General features: G+C 35.2%; 1 protein-coding gene across 1 annotated transcript in view; it reads right to left on the bottom strand.

Moving 5' to 3' along the window:
* Cfap47 (cilia and flagella associated protein 47) overlaps positions 1–17,475 on the bottom strand; it is a 274,541-nt gene that overhangs the window by 60,096 nt on the left and 196,970 nt on the right. Inside the window, exons 53-55 of the mRNA XM_048427634.3 lie at positions 13,311–13,486; positions 11,541–11,648; positions 387–498 (exon numbers count right to left, since the gene is read on the bottom strand). Coding sequence (XP_048283591.3) covers positions 387–498; positions 11,541–11,648; positions 13,311–13,486 — 396 coding nt within the window. The remainder of the gene's footprint in view (positions 1–386; positions 499–11,540; positions 11,649–13,310; positions 13,487–17,475) is intronic.

Raw genomic sequence — 17,475 nt, 5'->3', positions numbered from 1 at the left:
ATCTGAAAATGTAAGTAGTGACAAGGCCAGATACTTACGAATGATTAGAAACATTTATTCTCAGGATTCTGTTAACAGATAATGATTGTTAAAGATAAAATCATATTACACAGAATCTATTACAAAATCTGATTAATAAAATGGTCATGAATAAAATATTACTAGCATAGTGAGCATAATTCAGTATATATCATTTCAATATTACAACAAAATGAGACTGTCTAATAACAGACTGCAATTTATGAGATTAGAGTATCCCTTTTTAAACTCCAAAAATTTAAATTATTACTAATGATCCTAATGATAATATTGCACAAGAATCTTAAAATTATAAGTAGGAAATGCTGTTGTAGTGATCAGTTTCATGGATTTCTGAATGTACTTACTGGCGTTTTTTGGTTAATGTCCATGACAAAATTTTCAGGATTACTATTCCTCATTTTCAATTCTAATGTTTCATGCGTAGGATTATATAAAGGAAGGGTTTGAATGATCTTCCTGGAAGGAAAATCAAAAGTAGCAAAATTACTGGTGTTTACAAACTTATCAGTGACAATTTCATAAATTTTTTCATTAGCAACTAAATTGATATACCTTAAAACTTATGTTACTGAATAATATTTTCATACATTTACAGGAAACAATGTCTGGGTTGATTTTGTAACAAATTTATGGCAATATGAATTAATAGTGAAGCTACACAATGAAGAAAAAATAAACTTCTACTCATCTGTCATCTATGGAAATTAATCAAATGATCTCAACAGTGTTATGGAACACTAAAATGTAGACATTGAACTCTTTGTACTCATAATAACTCAGAATATGACATTAAGTGCAATTTGAAATAACATGCATCTAGTTTTGCTACACTTAAGTAAGATGAGAAAAAGTGATCCTTTAATCCCAAATGATTTGTGTCCTTTAACATCTACCTCAAAAAAAATCAAATATACAACTTGTGGTGTAGTAGGATCATTATTTCATATGATGTGGTACCAAGTCTAACTAGGCTCGAGTCTAGAAAGTAAACTTTCCAGATGTTTCTGATTTTTCATGTTGGTTTTTAATGTATGCCTATCTTTGATATAAATTCTATGCTAATTAAGCAAGAAAAGATCAGTACCACATAAAAATTTTCTTGATAGATAGACATTTGGGCATTTCTGTAGATCTTTAAAAGCTAATGTTTATTAAATATTTGAATAATCAGGTTTTAAGAAATCAGAACCACGATTTTCAATGCAACACTATTCTGGTTAATAAGTATACAGAATGTATATTAAAACTATTTATATATATGTATATATATACATATATATATACACACACACACAACACACACATATAGTATAGAAAGAAAACTTTTCAAATATTTCTGGTTGTTCTTATTGGTTTTTAATGGATGCCTGTCTTTGTCATACTTTCTATTTTGATTAAGCAATGAAAGTCTTTATATATACAGTTATATGTATATATAAAGAAACTGAACCTGTATGTGTATATTCTTATTTTAAAAAATAATTTGCAAAGAATAATTATTGTTTTTGCACAGTGGATTTACATCTAGATATAATGAAAGAATCACGGTTTTTGGTACAAGAAATAAAATCTAGGACCCGTATCCATCAGTTTTAGTTCAAAAATACATTAGGACCCGTATCCATCAGTTTTAGTTCAAAAATACATAGAATAGCTATGTATTTCCTACATAATTCTGGTCCCTTAAGTTGTATATTATAATTATTTATATATTTAAGAGTTACCACTACAATAACAATAAATGGTTACTCATTTTGACATAAAAAACTCAATAAAAGTTCTGGAAGATAAAGCTGAATTAATCAGTCAGATTGGAAAATAGCAAATGCTGGGGAAAAGGGTAAAATAATACTGAAAATTTTAAACCAGTTAGAAATACTAAATCAAAATCACGGCTGTAGGACAAATCGGGAAAACAAAGAAATGACATCACATTGGAAAATTTCAGAAAATGAAAGCCAGAAATTACTATAAGAGTGCCCATTTATCTTAAAATGTATTTGAAAACAGAGGCATAGCAAGAAATATTATTGAGACAGAAAGCTGGATGCACTGAAAGATCTTACAAATTTTCAAAATCAATAAGGATAAAGTTTAAACTCGCTAAAACTTACTACCAAATGTCGTTCAGTGCCGTGTACCTTTTAATTAAACATACGTTTTAAATCTAACTTATACATGATTGTTTTTTATCTAACCTGGACAAACATGTTTTAAAAATCCAAAGATTATTTAAAAAGGAGAAAAATCTTGCAATTAAACTGGCTTAGCTTTTTGGGAGGGAAACCTAACAAAATGAATTAATTCCTGGAACCCACATTAAGGTGGGAAGAAAGAATCAACTGTGTGAAAGTGTCTTCTGAAATTCATTTGTGTATCATGGCATGAGTGCTCCTGCATTCATACCTACACATCATGCTCATACAATAATAAAGTTTTAAAAGGAGTCCACGTCTAGTACAATATGAAAAAATGGTTGCAAAACAGAAGCAAAACATTTCAGATAAATATTTATAATACATTTATATAGAGCTTTCAAGCATTAACATTTACAGTTTTATTGCATTAAAGATTTGTGTGTACTTGTGTGTGAATGAGTACAGACACAGCATCTAGGTGTAAGTCAGGGGACGATGAGCAGGAGTTGATGTTCTGTTTCCATAATGTGTGTCTTGATTGGGGTTTGAAGTCAGATCATCAGTCTTCATACAATGAGCCTCGATTCCCCAAGTCATTTTCCCAGCTCAAACATATTAACATTTTAATACATGAGAAATGCTCAGAAGTTGAAATGATTTTAGAAATACTATGGGGACGTAAAAAGTGTTAGTACATGACTCAACTTTTCTAAAAGAATTTTTTTAAACCAGTTGTTTTCTGCCTTCATACTTCAACTTCTACTTGACTGCAATCCATCCTTGGTAGAGATGTCCAGTTGTTGGACTTTTTGATCTTAGCACCTCCTCAAGTCTACAGAGAATAAAGGAACCTGAAAATTTTATGCTTCAGGCTGAATATGGTAATGGAGACTACCACAAGAGCTCAAAAGCCTAGGAGTGATTTGAAATTCTTTACTTTTTTTCTCCCAAAACTGCAAAAAGAAAGGTTTTTTCTTTAAGTGTTATCATCATAAAGTGCTGATAATAGAGTCTTAAGCTATGTCTCACAGTCAGTAAAGTGTTGTTCTTAAAGCATGAGCACCCAAGCTTGATTCCCCACTGTATTGTGTCTGTCATACCATTGCTGAAGAAGCAGAGGTAGGAGAATACCTGGAGTTCATTAGATGGCAAGCCTAGCTGAATCAATGAGCGCCAGGTTGATTTAGAAACACTATTTGAAAACTTACGGTGGAGAATGACACAGATAGATACTGCAGGTTGATATCTGGTCTCTACATGCAAAAATGTGTACTTCAGTGCTGAGGAGTTCCATCCTGAGGAGTGAGTGTGTGCTATCCTGGGCGAACTGTCCCGGAAGAGAGCACAGCCCCCCCTCCAGCTTCTGCTGCAGGGTCTTCTGTGTTCCACTCAACTCTGCCCTCCCCCCACGGTCGCCCTTTTGTCTCCTGTGTCCGTGGAATACCAGCTGTCCCTATTTCAGTGCTGAGGAGTTCCATCAAGAGGGGTGAATCTGTGCTATCTGGGGCGGACTGTCCTGGTAGAGAGAATAGTCCCCCTGCCCAGCTTCTGCAGCAGGGTCTTCTGTGTTCCACTCAACTCTGCCCTCCCCCCCACGGCTGCCCTTTTGTCTCCTGTGTCCTTGGAATACCAGCTGTCCCTATTTCAGTGCTGAGGAGTTCCATCCAGAGGGGTCAGTCTGTGCTATCTGGGGCAGACTGTCCCGGAAGAGAGCACAACCTCCCCCCAGCTTCTGCTGCAGGGTCTTCTGTGTTCTACTTGACTACTCTGCCCCCACGGTGGCCCTTTTGTCTCTTGTATACTTGGAATACCAACTATCCCTATTTCAGTGCTGAGGAGTTCCATCCAGAGAGGTGAGTGTATACTATCTGGGGCAGACTGTCCGGGAAGAGAGCACAGCCCCCCTCAGCTTCTGCTGCAGGGTCTTCGGTGTTCCACTCAATTCTGCCCTGTCCCCACGGTCGCCCTTTTGTCTCCAGAGTCCTTGGAATACCAGCTACCAATATTTCAGTGCTGAGGAGTTCAGGGCTATCCCTGTGTCTGTGCTGAGGAGTTCCACCCAGAGGGTGCTGAGGAGTACCATCGAGAGGGACAAGAACAGTTCCTGTTCCTGCTGAAGAGATCCAACCAGAGAGTCAGTAACAGCAAAAACTGAACCAAGACACCAAGACTCTCCTGGCTCTATTTGAAGGAAGAGATGGGCAGGTGCCAATGCAAGAATTCCTCCAAAACAACCTGAAAGGCAGCATGACATCACCAGAATCCAGGGACCACGAAACTAGAAGAATTGAACACCCCACTCCAGAAGAAATAGAAGAAATTGACAGTAAGCGAAACTATATGAAAATAATTAGAGGAACATAAACAGGAGGTGAAAATCTGCCGTAAAGAAATGGAAGAGAAGTATAACAAAAAGATTGAAGAAATGAGTAAAGAAATAAAAGAGAAGTATAAAAAAAGTTTGAGGAAATAAGTAAATCCATAAATGAAACCCTGGGAAACCGAGAAAAAAAACAATCAAACAGATATGGGAAACAGTTCAAGATTTGAAAACTGAAATGGAGGCAATGAAGAAAACACAAACCGAGGGCCGGCTGGATATGGAAAATCTAGGTAAACGGACAGAGACTTCAGAAACAAGCATAACCAACAGAATACAAGAGATAGAAGAAAGAATCTCAGATTATGAAGACACCATAGAGAAAATAAATGCTCTGACCAAAGAAAACAGCAAATTCAACAAATTCTCATCACAAAACATTCAAGAAGTCTGGGACACAATAAAAAAAACCAAATCTAAGAATAATAGGGGTAGAAGAAGGAGAAGTATTGCAGATCAAAGGCCCAGAAAATATATTCAACAAAATTATAGAAGAAAACTTAGCCTACCTAAAGAACGATAATCCTATGAAGGTTCAAGAAGCATACAGAACACCAAACAGACTGGATCAAAAAAAATATCCCCTCGCCATATAATAATCAAAACAGAAAACATTCAGATTAAAGAAAGAATATTAAGAGCTGCAAAAGAAAAAGGTCAAGTAACTTATAAAGGTAAACATATCAGACTTACACCAGACTTCTCTATGGAAACCATGAAAGCCAGAAGGTCCTGGATAGAGGTACTGCAGAAACAAAGAGACCATGGATGCAAGGCCAGACTACTATACCAAGCCAAGCTATGGTTCACTATCAACGGAGAAAACAAAATATTCCAGGATAAAAACAAATTTAAACAATACGTAGCCACAAATCCAGCCTTACAGAAAGTATTAGAAGGAAAATCACAACCCAAGGAATCCAACATTGCCACCACTGCCTACACTAACTCAGACATCTAGTGACCCTTCACAAGCACAACTCAAAGAAGGGAAACACACACACTCTACTACCCCCTCCCAAAAAAGGAAAATATTCGGAGTTAACAACCACTTGTCATTAATATCACTTAATATCAATGGACTCAATTCACCTATAAAAAGGCACAGACTTAGAGATTGCATACGAAAACAGGATCCAACATTCTGCTGTTTACAAGAAGCACACCTCAACCACAAAGACAGACACCTACTCAGAGTAAAGGGTTGGGAAAAGGTTTCCCAAGCAAATGGACCTAAGAAACAAGTGGGTGTGGTCATTCTAATTTCTAACAAAATTGACTTCAAACTAAAATCAATCAGAAGAGATGGAGATGGACATTTCATACTCATAACAGGAATAATTCTTCAGGAGGAAATCTCAATCCTGAATATCTATGCCCCTAATATAAAGGCACCCACTTATGTAAAAGAAAGACTTCTAGAACTCAAGGCAGTCATCAAACCACACACACTAATAGTAGGAGACTTCAACACACCTCTCTCACCAATGGATAGGGCAATCAGACAGAAACCTAACAGAGAAATAAGAGAATTATTGGAGGTATTGAATCAAATGGACTTAACAGACATCTATAGAACATTCCACCCAAATAGGAAAGAATATACCGTCTTCTCTGCAGCTCATGGAACCGTCTCGAAAATTGACCACAGATACAAAAAAATATTAGTAACCACCTGTGTCTTGTCAGATCACCATGGATTAAAGTTAGAATTCAACAACAACGCTACTCCCAGGAAGCCAACAAACTCATGGAAGTTGAACAGTCAACTACTAAATCACCCCTGGGTCAGGGACGAAATTAAGAAAGAAATTAAAGTCTTCCTTGAATTTAATGAAAACAAAGACACAACATACTCAAACTTATGGGACACTATGAAAGCAGTGCTAAGAGGAAAGTTCATAGCAATAGGTGCCCAAATAAAGAAAACGGAGAAAGCACACATTGGAGACTTAACAGCACACTTGAAAGATCTAGAAAAAAAAGAAGCTGATTCACCCAGGAGGAGTAGAAGACTGGAAATAATCAAACTGAGGGCTGAAATCAACAAAATAGAAACAGAGAAAACAATCCAAAGAATCAATGAAACAAAAAGCTGGTTCTTGGAGAAAATCAACAGGATCGACAAACCCCTATCCAAACTAATCAAACGGCAGAGAGAGAACATGAAAATTAATAAGATCAGAAATGAAAATGGGGACATAACCACAGACACAGAGGAAATTCAGAGAATCATTAGATCCTACTACAAAAGCCTGTATGCCACAAAATTGGAAAATGTAAAAGAAATGGACATTTTTTTAGATAAGTGCCATATACCAAAGTTGAACCAAGAATAGGTGAACAATCTATAAAGACCTGTTAGTTGTGAAGAATTAGAAGCTATTATCAAAAATCCTCATACCAAAAAAAGCCAAGAACAAGATGGTTTCAAGGCAGAATTCTACCAGAACTTCCAGGAAGACCTAATACCTATACTCCTTAATGTATTTCACAACATAGAAACATAAGAGTCATTGCCAAACTCTTTTTATGAAGCTACAGTTACCCTGATACCAAAACCACACAAAGGCACAACCAAGAATGAGAATTACAGGCCAATCTCACTCATGAACATCGACGCAAAAATTCTCAATAAAATACTGGAAAACCAAATCCAAGAACACATTAGAAAATTATCCATTATGATCAAGTAGGCTTCATCCCAGAGATGCAGGGCTGGTTCAACATACGCAAATCTATCAATGTAATCCATCATATAAATAAACTGAAAGAAAAAAACCATATGATCATTTCCTTGGATGCTGAAAAGGCATTTGACAAAATTCAACACCCATTTATGATAAAGGTGTTGGAGAGATTTGGGATACAAGGATCATACCTAAATATAATAAAAGCTATTTACAGCAAGCTGACCGCTAACATCAAATTGAAAGGAGAGAAACTCAAAGCCATTCCACTAAAATCAGGAACACGACAAGGCTGTCCACTCTCTCCATACCTCTTCAATATAGTGCTTGAAATTCTAGCAATAGCAATAAGACAACATAAGGGGATCAAGGGAATTCTAATTGGAAAGGATGAAGTTAAACTTTCATTATTTGCAGATGATATGATAGTGTACATAAGTGACCTCAAAAACTCTACCAAAGAACTCCTACAGCTGATAAACACCTTTAGTAATGTGGCAGGATACAAGATCAACTTCAAAAAATCGGTTGCCCTCCTATACACAAAGGATAAAGAAGCAGAGAGGGAAATCAGAGAAACATCTCCTTTCACGATTGCCACAAATAGCATAAAATATCTTGGGGTAACTCTAACCAAGGAAGTAAAAGACCTCTTTGACAAGAACTTTAAGTCTTTGAAGAAAGAAATTGAGGAGGATACCAGGAAATGGAAAGATCTCCCTTGCTCTTGGATTGGGAGGATCAACATAGTAAAGATGGCAATTCTACCAAAAGCAATCTACAGATTCAATGCAATCCCCATCAAAATCCCATTAAAATTCTTCACAGACCTTGAGAGAACAATAATCAAGTTTACATGGCAAAACAAAAAAGCCAGGATAGCCAAAACAATCTTATACAATAAAGGAACATCTGGAGGCATTACCATCCCTGACTTCAAACTCTATTACAGAGGTACAGTATTGAAAACAGTTTGGTATTGACATGAGAACAGAGAAGTCGACATATGGAATCGAATAGAAGACCTGGATATTAACCCACAAACCTATGAACACCTGATTTTAGACAAGGGAGCTAAAGGTATACAGTGGAAGAAGGAAAGCATCTTTAATATATGGTGCTGGCATAACTGGATGTCAACATGTAGAAGGATGAAAGTAGATCCATATCTATCACCATGCACAAAACTCAAGTTCAAATGGATTAAAGACCATCAACATTAATCTGTCCACTTTGATCCAGATAGAAGAGAAAGTGGGAAGTAGTCTACAAGACATAGGCACAGGAGACCACTTCCTAAGTAGAACCCCAGTAGCACAGACAATAAGAAAATCAATGAATAAATGGGACCTACTGAAACTGAGAAGCTTCTGTAAAGCAAAGGACACTGACAGTAAGACAAAAAGGCTACCTTCTGACTGGGAGAAGATCTTCACCTACCCCTCATCAGATAAAGGTCTGATCTCCAAAACATACAAAGAACTCAAGAAAATACACACTAAAACTCTAATTAACCCAATTAAAAAATGGGGTACTGAACTGAACAGAGAATTCACAACAGATGAACTTCGAAGGGCCAAAGGCACATAAGGTCATGTTCAACCTCCTTAGAGATCAGGGAAATGCAAATCAAAACCACTTTGAGATACCATCTTACACTTGTCAGAACAGTTAAACTCAAAACCACCAATGATAGCCTATGTTGGAGAGGATGTGGAGTGAGGGGAACGCTCATCCATTGTTGGTGGGAATGCAAACTTGTGCAGCCACTGTGGAAATCAGTGTGGCGGTTTCTCAGGAAACTGGGAGTCAACCTCTCTCAAGACCCAGCAATTCCACTCTTGGGAATATACCCAAGAGATGCCCTATCATACTACAAAAGCATTTGTTCAACTATGTTCATACCTGCACTATTTGTAATAGCCAGAACCTGGAAACAACCTAGGTGCCCCTCAATAGAATGGTTAAAGAAGGTGTGGATCCTAAACACATTAGAGTTTAACTCAGCGGTAAAAACAATATCTTGAATTTTGCATGCAAATGGATGGAAATAGAAAAAACTTTACTGAGTGAGGTAACCCAGACCCAAAAAGAGGAATATGGTATGTACTCATTCATAAGTGGATTCTAGTCACTTATTAAAGGTCTTTGAGCCTATAATTCGTGATCCTAGAGAAGCTAAATAAGAAGGTGAACCTGAAGAAAATCACATAGTTATCCTCCTGGACACTGGAAGTAGACAAACTTGGTTGCACGGGGGTGGGGGATGAAAGTTAGGGGAAATGGTTAGAGAGAAGGGAGAAGGGGAGGATTGGGGATAGGTTGGGGGAATGGGATGTGGGGAGGGAGGAAGGATGGTTATGGGAGCAGGGAAGTATTTATCTCAACTAAAAGAGCTGTTTTAGGGTTTACAAGAGACTTGATTCTAGAGGGGTCTCAGGGTCCAAGGAGAGGTCCCCTGATTGTTCCCTGGGCAGCAGAGTGGAGGGTGCCTGAACTGGCCTTGGCCCATAACCATACTGATGAATATTTTGCATATCACCATAGAATCTTCATCTGGTGATGGATGGAGATAGAGACAGAGACACAGATAGGAACACTGGACTTAACTCCCTAGGTCCAAATGAGAAGCAGAAGAAGGGAGATCGTGAGCAAGGAAGGCAGTAACAGAGGGAACCTTCATCCGAAGACGGATTGAGATAGAGGCAGAGACCCACATTGGAGCACTGAACTGAGTCCCCAAGGTCCCAATGAGGAGCAGATGGAGGGAGAACATGAACAAGGAAGTCAGGACCGGGAGGGGTGCATTCACCCCCTGATACAATGGGACTGATCGAATGAGAGCTCACCAAGGCTATCGGGACTGGGACTGAAGGAGCATGTTATCAAACTGGATTCTCTGAATGTGGCTGACATGGGGGCTGACTGAGAAGCCATTGATAATGGCACTGGGTCTTGTTTGTCTGCATGTACTGGGTTTTTGGAATCCTAGTCTGTTTGGATGCTCACCTTCCTAGACCTGGAGAGAGGGGAAGGAACTTGAACTTCCCCCAGGGCAGGAAACCCTGAGTGCTCTTAGGACTGGAGAGGGAGGAGGAGAGGGAATGGGGGGAGTGGGAGGGTATTGCAATGAGGGGAAGAAGTGGAAATTTTTATAAATAAATAAATAAGTAAATTAAAAAAAATGTGTACTTTAATAAATATGTATAAACACATTCACCAAATACACTGACATAAACACATACATACACACATATATACATACATATTCTAACAAAAAATGTGAGGATATTTTTTTAATTGTCACAATATATGAAAATATGGCACTGTACCTTACATATACAATATTTTCATTTTTAATTGAATATAAAATGGAATAAGGCCAGACTACAAAAAATAAGCAAATGAGCAAAAATTTAACTTATCTTGCTTTATAAGGCATACAAAATTGTAAGAATTAAACCCATATTTCTTTGCAAGACCAAGGAGTGCAGCACTGCACATGCTGTCACTTTTGCCCTTAGAACTTGTTTACATATCCTGCTTTCTTCATTATTCTGATTACTCTCATAATTTTCTTAGTGAATTATTTGTAGTGGTATTTGGCCCTAACATTTAGCAATGTTTAACACACTTTTTGTGTGCTAAGGAAGAAATATTAGTAAAAGGTGCTTATTTACTCATTAGACAACTTAAAGGTAATTCTAGTTTATTTCGGTTTACCAGAATCAAATTTGTCTCACATAGAATAGGATAGTGACTATCTGAGTGTGAGTGTATATACAGAATATATCAAGGGAATATATCATCAAGTGAACACAGTGTTAACCAAGTGGCCTGATGCTCACAGTTCCTTATGGCATACCCTCTGTTTTGAGCAAACAATACTTTTCCTGGCTTTTATTTAATCCTGAACTTAACTTGTTCCCAGGCTTAAGCCATATGCGCACAAGAACATTTCACCCCCCAGTGTCTAGTATGAATGAACTATGTACAATGAGCTTCACTCCCCATTAGATTCCACCGACTATTTTTTCTTTACATTAAAAAGGAAACTCCCCTTTCCACTTTATTTTGGGTGCCTGAATACAAGAGCTTGCTCTGTACTGCAATAGTCCCTTTCCCTCCTTTGAAAGCATCTTTTGTACAGAACTCTTACCTACATTGTGATCTGTTTCTCTTGACAGGTTTTCCCATTAAAAATATATTCATTCTGTAGTTTGAAAGGGTAAATGCCTTACAAAAGAGTTTTTTTCCTTTTTTATAACAAAATTATTAAATAGAACTTACTTTCCAAGATCACACTGCATTTCTGGTATTCTCTTTGTTTTGGGAACATCAGTTGTCAATTTCAGTAAATACCAGAACTCTTCACCCATTTCAGGCTGAAAAATAATGCTGTTGTAGAGAAATTTTGAGAACTTTGTCAATCATTTTTCTTTGTATAATAAACATGGAAAAACAAAATATAAAATGGTAGTACTATCTGGTTTCAAATACAGTATTTAATCACATTCCAGTCTTATAATTAATGTATTTCTTATTTTTCAATTTTTGGTGGAATGATTACTTTATTAAAGGAAAGAGATATTGTCATTGATACAGATTTAATAAATATATGTTGAATTAATGAACTGATTACATAAGTATTTTAAATATCAATGTTAGAAAAGATTATGGTCTATATCTGTAGTTAAATCAAATTTATTGTATTGAACTGAATGTATGCACACATTCATGTGAAGCCTATCATGAACATTTAGTTTTAAAGAACATCTTTAAAAACAGAATGTGTTCCCCCCTCAGAAGATAGAGTTTGCTAAAGTGTAATGTATCAATGGGTTGATATCTCAGTCTTATTGTATTTTTTGTATAATTTCAATCAAGTAATTTAACTTTTATGTTAAAATTTCATTAACATAAATGGAATGAATCGAGTCAGCCTTGCCTTACTCTCTCATGAGAATTTTATGTACCTAAAATATATACCAAGATGATAATAATAGAGGAAGCAGGTAATAAATATAAGCCCAGAGTATGTGTCATATATACAAAAGTCCCCAAAATGAAGTTTCAATTGGTACTTGTAAATCCTAGAATCACATTAATGAGATGAGAGAAGCTCCAATTTCCAACGACAATCTATTACAAGTCTTTTAAAAATAGCAACCTGCTCTCATCTTCTTCTTTTATACTATTCTGCTCTTTTCCCCCTGGTTCTACTTTTTAATTTTTTAATGTTCTGAGACAGTATCTATAGACCAGGTTCAAGATGGTCTAGAACTCACTTTGTAGTCTGGCTTGCCTCATATTCAAAGATCTCCCTGTCTCCTGAGTGGTGGGATTACAAATATGAGCCACCATGCTAAGGTAATAAACTATTCTTTTCCTGATTTATATTACTATGAATTTTATCCTTTAAGGTCTAAAATATATATTATTTTACTATTCTTTCATTAAAATTAAAAGTAGTTACTTCTATGATAGGAATCAAGATAAAGATTTTTACAGTCATCATTCTCTGAGACAATGTATTCATTGTCTATACAGTTAAAATATACGTGTGTGTGCATGCACATATACATGGATGTGTATGCTTTCAGTAAACAATAATATTTCTAATGCAGTTCTGTCTATGTCTTGCAAGGAAATAATTTATAGTTAAGTACTCAAAGGAGTCAAGAATTTTTAAAATTTATTTTACATACCAAACACAGTTTCCTCTCCTTCCTCTCCTCACATTCCCTACGCCTACCTACTTTCTACCCCTGCCCCATCTACTCTTCTTTCATCTAAAAGAGACATGAAATTTTATCAACAAGATTAAAAGTTAAATCCCTAGTTCTCATGAACCATCCTCAGTTCAGTTGCTACACTAAGGAAGATTGGACTTGAAAAAAGCAAAATGAGAAATGTTGAAATGTTTTAATTTGACATTTCAGTGAATAGTAATTTTGTATTGAAGCAAACAAAAATTAATTGTTAATTATTACATATTATTAAAGAATAGTTCTAACTTCAAACATTTAAAAACGAATTACAATAAAAGGCCAAGGCTACCTTTCTTCTTTATAGCCTGTGGCTGCTGGAGAATACCACACAATGTAGTTCACACATTCCAATGGATGCAGTCTCATTTCCACCGGTCCATTAAGAGCGGAGGATGTCAATTTCACATCCATATGAATACTTCTATCTTTTGTATTGGAGATGGGAATTTCAATGCAGATAGTCTCCTAGGAGTATGAAAAAAAGAAGGACACGATGAGCTTTTATTCTCAGCATAATCATTTCTCTTGGGTTGAAACAAAAAGAAAACTATTACTTAAGGCCATTTGTTTCATTTTTTTCCTTTCCTGGAACATTATTGAGTTTATTTTTATTAAGTCTTAATCTCATATATATTGTCCATGATTAATCTTGATAATAACAACAGGACATAGCTTTAATAACAAGTACCACATAGAGATCTAATATAAAAAAATAGTTAAAATTTACTTGTAATATTACATTTCAGATACATTTTTCTCCAATAGCTTTATAACCATGAGGTCCATTTTCCAGTATTTCCTCTGGTAATAACTCATTGATGGCACAATGGTATATTTTACTAATTTTTCTAGGCAACCTGATAAAATCTTTAAGTCTAATATAAAATATTTTGAAAGGTTTACAGGGATAAAAGAAATAAAACTAATTATAGTATATCAGGGAACAAATATCATCAACCACAAACTAGTCTAGCAATTTTGCCTAGAGCTGACGTGAGAAAAAATTCAGAAAATTAATTGGTCCTGCTCATTTGTCATCATGTACTAGCCATATACATCTCAAAAACAAAGAGTGTTAGTTTAAGAACATTCTTTTTGGGTCTCAATAACCTCACTCAGGATGAAACAAGAAAAGAAACCCAATCCCACTAAATAGAGGATAAAATTCAAACAGCAGATTCCTAGGCTATTAATATCTGTAATGCTTTGTAATATTTATTATATTTATTCCATTTTAATTTTTGAAAATAATTCTGGGTCAGCAAGATGGTAAATTGATTTCTACCAAGTCTGACAACCTGAACTTAGTTCCCAAGACCCACATAGAAAAAGAGAACCTACCCCTTCCTACAAGTTCTCTCAATTCTACAAGCTCATTGTGGTAAACACATATACACAATCTCTCTCTCTCACACACACACTAAATGTAATAAAATTTAAAAAAAAAGTCATGTTTGATTTATTCACATTTTAAAACCTATACATTGAATATGCAAACTCTGGTCTGAAGAGGAATAAAATATTATCAGTACTTGGAGTATAACATTTTTTTGAAGCATATTATTACTAACAAGACAAGAACACAAAGCAAAATTGTTTTCACGAGTCAAGAATTTTCTCTGAATCTCAGAATATCTTGAACTCATGATTCTCTCCTCACTCTCAAAATTCTGGGATTTTAGCCATGAACATCCACGCCTAATTTGAAATCACTTTTAAATTTACAGTTTCTTTGTGAACTATAATTTGTATAATACAAACCATATGATCATTTCATTGGATGCTGAAAAAGCATTTGACAAAATTCAACACCCCTTTATGATAAAGGTGTTGGAGAGATTGGGGATACAAGGATCATACCTAAATATAATAAAAGCTATTTACAGCAAGCTGACAGCTAACATCAAATTGAAAGGAGAGAAACTCAACTATAATTTGAATAATACAAGTAAGCATTTAATTTACATGAAAATTATAATACATTATGGTTCACTAAATCTTAAGAGTTGATAGAATGGGAGGATGGAAGCCACGAGGCAGTCATATCACAGTGCCTCCTTAGCATGTTTGCTATATCCATAGTTAATTGTCCCTACCTGAACACTTAGCTCCTACCTTGTACATCTAGAAGCGTTATCTAATTCTTTCACAGATGAGAGATATAATAAGATAAAAAGGTAGATTATTGGATCTACTTTTATAAAGCAACTACTAGTTTTAAAAATCTTACATTGCATTGGACATTTGTATAATGTATATAAATTTTGTAAATTGATACAAGCATGATATTAATTTTGTTGGAACATACTGTACATATATTTCTACTGTTGTTCAAGTTATTGTACTTATACAGTACAATATACTTATACTCATATAACAATGTAAGTTTCTAGTCTGTGAAAGTTATTAACAACATTTTAGGATAATAAGGAAATGCAGGTTATTAATATGTCATGTATTACAGTTGAACGTGGAGTCATAATAGGTATGTTTACAAGGTCAAGCACATACACACATATTTTAGACAGATTATCTTCAAACACTTCAGAGATCTAAAGAATATGGCATTTAAGTTGTTTTAATAACAGTTTTTTAATGTGATAATGAGACATGTTTGCTCTTGGAAGCACAATTTACATTGGAGAAGATGATGCACATCCAAGTCAAAAATCCTGCTTGACAGAAAAGTATGTTGGATATTCTAGGCCGTTAGGCTGAAGATGGATGAAGATGGATGCTGAACATTGCACAGGAACCTTGGGTGACTGTCCAAGCAGTCAGCTGTTTCTGTCATTTCTCACATTTTTAGATGTTGCTTGCTTGCATTTCTTGCTTACTCAGTTAATATTATTTCCTGCTCTGGTCTCTGAGGGAGTTGAAGACTAGAAAAAATGATATCATTTTTCTTGTTTACCAGATTCAGAAAAGAAACTCACTAAAGAGGTGCAAAGTGTATAAGGTTGAGAGATATCAAAAGATCATTTTGGATGGTAATGCAAATTAGGATAGAAAGTAAATTAGGTCCAAGACTTTGAACTCACAAGATAGACTGGATAATGGAGTATTTTCTCTGAATTTGTCAAATGCAAATGGACTAGATAGACATTGTTGATGCCTTCATTGCCTGTATATTGTATATAGCTAGTGTACTTACATATTTTTATGTTAGATATAGCCATCTCTTTTATTTTAGACAAAAAGGAGAAAGTAGTGATATTTTGTTTGTAATCTAACAAATAAAGCTTGCCTGAAGATCAGAGTGTAGAGATGAGTCACTAGTTAGCCATAAAAGCCATAAACACACATATTTAAGAGACAGTCAAATCTCTGCGAGTTAAAAGCCATCCTGGGCTACATGAGACTGAATCTGTCTTAAGAGAGTAACAGAAGAGAAAAACAGAGTTCACACAAAGATGATCCCAGCACTTGGGATCACGTGACTTTAATTTCAGCACTAGGGAGGTAGAGACAGGTGTGATATGCCTGGACAGAGAAAGGAATATAAGGGGGAAGAGACAGGATCTCACCCTTTCAGTCTGAGCATTGACAGATGTAAGAACTAACTAGTGAATGGTTGTTTTGTTTCTCTGATTCTTCAGCTTTCACCCCATAATATCTGACACTGAGTTTTTGTTATTAAGACCAATTAGAATTTGTACTACAGATGAGTATTTAGACAGCCATGCTAAATGCTTATTAATTCTGTGTTCTCTTGAGAATCCCTAAAGCATAACTTTCGGGAATAAACTTCAACAGAAACATAAAATTTATTATAGTTACAATATTTAATCTTATGCTACATATTAATATGATATATATCTAACACGATAGAAAAATCTATAAAACCTTTTATTTTATAAAATTTACCTTGAAATTTCCAAACTCAAACAGAAATTCCATAAGTGGCAATTTAAAAGCATGGTTTCATATGGATATTTGTAGTTCAATAATACATGAAAATATTCATAAAATAACTAAGAAAGCTAAATTTTATAGCTATAAGGCCTTTTATGAATATATATTATGCATTTTATATATTATTGATATGTTCAGTAGGATAAGAAATTTATCATTCATTAATTTTAAGATAATAAATACTTTTGAGTCAGAACTTTGGTTATTTTGAATAATTCTTGAAATACATCATCATTTGCCTCCAATAAAATAATATAATGTATCATCGTACATGGTGTCAGAGGACTTCATCCCCAATACACAGGAGACTGAGGCAGAAAGATTTTGAGAGTTTGATGTAAGCCCTGTCTACCCATATACAAAGAAAGTAACAACCACAAAATACTTAATGTCTTGTTGTTAAATGTATCCCACCATATTATAAATTCACTTTTATGAAAAATAAACTTTTATACTTGAGGATTTAAATTTACATAAGTACTGTTTTGAAAGTTTAAAATCTTTGGCTGTTATTTGTCTTGCTGAAGACATAGTCTTCT

Source organism: Myodes glareolus, chromosome X, assembly GCF_982192425.1.
Source record: "Myodes glareolus chromosome X, mMyoGla1.1, whole genome shotgun sequence".
NCBI lineage: Eukaryota > Metazoa > Chordata > Mammalia > Rodentia > Cricetidae > Myodes > Myodes glareolus.
Note: the sequence above shows the minus strand (reverse complement) of the source record. Positions and strands in the feature narration are given on the sequence as shown.